General features: G+C 44.5%; 1 protein-coding gene across 1 annotated transcript in view; it reads right to left on the bottom strand.

The window, feature by feature from the left end:
- Window positions 1–226: 226 nt before the first annotated feature.
- Window positions 227–6,000, bottom strand: part of LOC118327766 (phosphatidylinositol 3,4,5-trisphosphate 3-phosphatase and dual-specificity protein phosphatase PTEN-like) — a gene marked incomplete at its 5' end in the record, with an annotated part of 6,486 nt that continues 712 nt past the window's right edge. Inside the window, 2 exon segments of the mRNA XM_035661200.1 lie at window positions 227–5,164; window positions 5,304–5,549. Coding sequence (XP_035517093.1) covers window positions 4,976–5,164; window positions 5,304–5,549 — 435 coding nt within the window.

Raw genomic sequence — 6,000 nt, 5'->3', positions numbered from 1 at the left:
GTTCCCCTCAGGATGAATTCATCCTCACTAAGCCACGCCCCCTTTGCTCTGTGCTCCAATCACAGTTGAGCAAGCCTCAGTCAACTTCCTGCTTTACTGTACTTAGATATGCTATATGCTAGGCTAATCTATGTCAGAAAGAACCACATTTTGCAGGCTGCAGTGTCTGAACAGACTCTAAGACTCATGGGAGTTGTAGTAAAATAATTGAAGCCAGATGAGGACAGATGTTTATAAATAGTTTATTCACTTTACAGTGTTTTTATTTAATTATAAAAGGAGGAGGGAAAGAATAAAAGAAGTGCGGGAGGAGCAGGGTCAGTTTAACATGAAGTATTGATCCGTGGTGATACAGGCCAGAGTTCTGCTGAGCTTCCTGACTGATACAAAATCAATACCTGACAAATAAAAACACGAAAATCATCATCATGAACAGAAACACTGAAACAAACAAAAATAATCTGCTCTGATGGGCGATGACACTGCCGCCATCACTGTAGACAGGTTAGCAACAGTAACCGAGGGGCGGGGCTCAGTCACCTGGACAGGTAAGGACAGGTGTTACAGAGAGCGACAGGTAAGAACAGGTGAGGACAGGTGGAACCGACTCAGAGCAGAAAACTGTTGTTGGTTTCTAGTAAAGTTACGCTCATATGACACCTCAGTCCGAAAGCCACAACAACAAACTAAAGACCTCCAGCGGACTCTCAGGTGAGTTCACCTGTAGACTCCATTATTTAGGTTGAATGAAGGTTAATGTGACCGCCCCTTAAGGCAAACAGAAAAAAGGACATGTTTACTGCGTCAACTCCAAACAAACCAACAAACAAACGTCAGTCGGAGCTTCATTTGGCAGGTTTGGTGATGAGATGTAAACAGAGTTAAAGAAGCTTCGAGTTTATTCTTCTGTGTGTAAAACTGCTGATTGTTGAAGGTTCCTTTACAGATTCAAACGTTCAAACTCAACTTCAGGTTTTTAAATCAACAGGTTTCCGTTTCCTGTGCGGAGGTCGTGGTAATATCTAGGGATGTCACGAGAACTGATACCAAGTTGATTTAGTTCTGAATATGTGACGTGTTTTCTACAGTACCGGCGGTACCGGAGATTCAATTCTGCCGGACCTGATAGGGCAGCTATAGACCACTTCAGTAGATGTTAGAGTTATGTCCCTGCAGTTGGTGGCAGAAAAACAGAGAGAGAGAGAAACTGGACGATCCCAGAATGAAGAACAAATGTTCTTGTTGTGCTGTTGAAATGGAGTCCGCTAACGAGTCCAAAGTCAAAGCTAACATTACTGTAACACCCCCGTTCGGTGCAGGAACCCTGAACTCTGTTTAAAAACATTGAATAGTTTAGGGTACAAACGTTTGAATCGACTGGTTCTTACAAAGGATTTCTGATGGATCTGACGCAGTTGAACTGCGACCTACAACTACAAAATGGTTAAAAGAAGAAGATATTGAGCACCTGAAACAGTTGGAGACGTGGACAGCACCGGCCTGGACTCAGACACCTGAAACCCGGTCAGTGCAAACCAGTACATGGAGCATACCGCCAGCTTCATCAGGAGGAACAAAAAGCTTTTTGCTTTCTTAGACTTTTACAAACAAGAATCTTTAAGCCTTTATTTCTGGGTTTGAACCCGCCTCCCGACAGGAAGTTTTCTCAACCAATCAGCTTGTCTGACACACAGCAGTCCACAGCTGTTTGTTTCCTGGGTGAACTCGTTGCTCCACTGAATGAGGTGACACCAGTCACATCTGAACGGGTTGATGACAGGAAGTGAGACCAGGCCTGACAGCACCTAACACGACTCAGGACAGGAGGTGTGTAAAATGCAAACAGCCTGTGGACAGATCGCCATGCTGACCACACTCAAGGCTGCTGGAGAGCGCCACAGATGAACAGACTCAGCATCAGCCCTGGCTAGCTTAGCTTAGCACCTTAAACCCAACAAGAGGAACTGTAGGCTCAACCATGGCTAGCTGTTAACATGCTAAAGATGTGATCACACAGGACGTACTTTCTTCTACTTGTGCCAGTGACTTCAAGGAGTTGAGGATTATTTTTGAAAATCCCAATGTCCATTTTGTTTCTTGGCTCATTTAGTTGTGTTTTTTGTTGAGATTTGACTGTTCTGGCAGGAAGATAACATTCCCATTTCTAATCCACCTACAAATCTCTGATTGCCTCAATTGTTTTTCCAACCAGGAAAATTATCATCAGTTTCATTCATCCGTCTGGAACCAGGATATTTATTTGGCTGGTACACCTCGCTGTGAGAAAGTGAGGCAACTTCTTTACTTTCCAATCAGATAAAAGTTGAAGCTTCTCAGAATAAAAGCAGTTTCGTGTTTCCAAGCCTTCAGAGAACGTCCTGTGTAATCAGGCCTACAGGCTTGACAACGGGAACCTCAAGACCCAATCCCGAGTCTTAATCCCGCCATACACTCAATAACTACTGGACCAACACAGAGCTAATGATGGTAGTAGCACCGACGTTAGGACGGAAATCAGACTTCTGCCCACACCCAATCTGGAGGTTTAGATAAACATTAGGGATGCTCCAATCTGAACAAATTCACTGCTATTCAATTAAAATCTCCTCTCCGATCTCTAAACTTCAAACAGTACTTCCAACTTCGTGGTACGTTTTTGCAGTAGAACACCGACCAATCAGAAAGCATCTAAGCAATAAACTCTGTTTACATTAAGAAAAAGGTTTGGAATGATCTTCTATGGACCAGCATTCAGTCAGAGAACAGAGAACAGGAACTGAACAGGTTCACTAGAATGACTCCAATTAAACCTACGATGTAAAAACACAAACAGGAGCATCCCTAACGTTCAGTATCTTCTGTAAGATCCAGACGGAGGAGTCTTGAACCTGTAATGCTAATGTGATCCTAAAAGTGTTGGTAAAGGTACAGTTAGCAAGTGCTTAAATGTCTCCGAGAAATGGTAGCGATGAGTAAAATGATTAATAATCAGAGTAATAGTTGTAGAACATCACTGTTTCTGAAATGTCAGAAACCAAAGACACACAAAGGTCGAACCTCAGGAAACCCATCCGTCCCTCCAGGATCTCGCAGGCCTAAAATTTCACGGCAGTTTCTAATTAACTGTGATGCATTTTCTGATGTTTTTTGGCTTTTTTTGCAATAAAATTGCAGGAGAACGTAGAAGTTGCACAAATAGTTGCAATCTTTTTGTATAATTCATGAAAAACTTGTTCAGGGTCAATGTGAGACGTCCGTGTCACATGTCTGCATCTTCAAACTATAAACAAGGAATTGAGTGTGGTGACTCATTAAAAGGTATGTGGTCAATATTTATGGGACACTCTGCGTTAGCTCCCTTCCACCTGTTCTCACTACCAATTTCTCTGCAGTGTCTCTGGTGATTTGACTAGTTTACTAGTTTTCCTCTAACCCAGGTTTAAGAAGGTCAACTGAGTGAGGAAACAACAGATATTATTTCCAGGTGTTTCCATGACTGGGAAACAAATTTCCAGGTTTTCCAGGACATGTGGGAACTCTGTAATTAAGATCACAACGTCGCAACTTCCTGGAAGGACTGACCAGCACCTGTTTGCTCAAACAATCTTCTAGCACATTGGTGGAACGCAGTTTCTTAACATCCTCTGGCAGATGATCCAATAAAATATGAGTCAGGAGCAGACTGGTCGTTCATATCAACCCTCACTTTATCTGTGTTCAATATTCTGATCTCCAGGTTGAGCTAAAACCTCCAACGGTAGCTTTATAAAAGGAACCAAATGTTCTCTGGATGGACCGAGTACAAAGCCATCAGTGAGCAGTTCTGTATAAAACCCCACCCACCTGGCATCCCAGGCACATCAAAACCAAGCGCTCTGGAGTCGTAGTTTGAGTTAACTGACTGGCTGAAGGAATAGTTACACTGCGCGCAGCTTGTTTAAAGTTTGATATAATGGAAACTGTAACTGTAGGAGCTGATTGAAGAGAATCCTTCTGTGCAAAACTGTAGACAGACATAGAGACAGACAGTAGCATTGTTCACAGTAAGTTTGAACTGTTTGTGTTGTTTCAACAGTAGATGATTGACAGAACTGCAGCAGATTGTGAATAAAAGAAGTTTCTCGTATCCTTCATCACATTCAAACAGGCCATCTCTTCTCTCTGTGTGCTGCTTTGCCTCAAAACCAGTCCAGACCACCTGTAACTGGTCCACATTTGGTAAAGACCAGCACTGAGACTGGTCCAGCTTGGTTCAAACATGTCTCATATCTAGGAGAAAGATTCTTAAAAGAAGTTTAGAGGGCTCAGTTCTTTGGTTGAGAACAAAGAGAGTCTATACTGCAGTCAGCCACCAGGGGGAGATAGAGAGAGGGTCTGGATTCACTATTCGGGAGCACTAGAAGTTGCACCAATAAAAACGTTCAGACTAATTTAGCTTCAGAACCGTTTGTACATTTGGCCGTGAGCACACAGAGAGAAGAGTCCACCAGCGTCACAACTGAAGACTGAAGCGATGGAAATGAAGATTGGTCTGCATAAAGTTCTTACGGGTCAGGAAGGAAGGATTGTGGGGATTTATCCAACAAACATGTCTAAAGAAGTCTACTTGTATTTCAGTTTGTTTATATTCAAGTTTTACTCCTTTATTCTTTAAACCTTCTGTCTGTCCATTCATCTGTCTTATTGTCCATTTGACCCGGCCCCGCCCACACATTTATCCCCGCCCTCCTCGCCTCCGGCCGCCACTTCCTGTGATTGTCCAGCTGAGCAGAAGATTGGAGGGGAGGAGCTTATATACTGACATGAGCTCTTTAAGTCCCATTGATCAGTTCTGGTCCGTCGGTTATATTCCCCTGTTAGCTAACGCGCTAGTCTCCGTCTGGGGGTTTATGAGTGTGTATACATACATACTGTGTGTACACACACACACACACACACACACACGTATATATCTGAGTGTGTGAGAGTGTGTGTGTCACACTTTTGTGATCTGATTGTGATGGTCCTCTTCGAACGGCTCGTTCTCCGGGTCTGAGTCTGTCGTATCCGAGTAGCGGTAGTGATCCGGTTCGTTATCGCTGACGTCTGGTGTCACCGAGGCCGACGTGCTGCTTGCGTCACAGTTCGCTCCTTCCTCTACCGTCTTGGTAAAAAACAGTTTTACCTGAGGGACACAATAAAAACATTAGTGCAGGGACGGGGGCATTAGTACAGGGACGGGGGGCATTAGTACAGGGACGGGGCATTAGTACAGGGACGGGGCATTAGTGCAGGGACGGGGCATTAGGGTCGTGACGTTCTACCTTGAAGTTCGGGGAGAAGTTCCTGTTGGCTTTGTCTTTGTTGGCCTTGTCCAGGTCAGTCTTGGTCAGGGTCAGAACCAGGTAGTCTCTGTCGTTGCCATCTCCTCCCGTCATCGTCACCAGGCTCTGCTGCGTCCTGTCGGCCGGTTCCCGCGGCGTCCCAGCGCTGCCGTTCTCCAGTTTGTCGGGGTTCTCCTCCGGCCCCGGGATGAAGAAAGTGTTGACCCAAAAGTGGAACATCTTTTCCTGGAAGGACAGAGTCTGAGATGAGCCAGTACCCTCTGCTGCCGGTCTTCAGGTTGTTTCTAACTCACCTGTCTACAGGTAGAGGGCGCTGTAGGTCCACGTAAAGACCCTAACCCTAATCTGTTACCTTTATTATAGATTTTAACTATAAATGTTAATTCCTTATATAAACAATGATCCAGGTACAACCATCTTCTACCATCATTATCGGGTACATTCTGAGTCCTAACACCTTACCCACAGGTCTTTCTTACCTTAACTACTCAGGTTCATTGCCTAACCTCAACCATCTTTACTCGGGTGTCCATTTTACCCATATCTTCCTCTGGCCCTTTATTCTAGGAGCAACTATTATCCTGGACCTCCACCTTCCTCTTCCTCCTTTTTCTACCCTCCACGTTCATATTGGGGCCAGAGCAGCTTCAATCAGCAGAGAACCAGCAGAGGAGCT

The sequence above is a fragment of the Morone saxatilis genome, unplaced genomic scaffold, assembly GCF_004916995.1.
Source record: "Morone saxatilis isolate NCDOM2014 unplaced genomic scaffold, NCSU_SB_2.0 Contig1, whole genome shotgun sequence".
NCBI lineage: Eukaryota > Metazoa > Chordata > Actinopteri > Moronidae > Morone > Morone saxatilis.
Note: the sequence above shows the minus strand (reverse complement) of the source record. Positions and strands in the feature narration are given on the sequence as shown.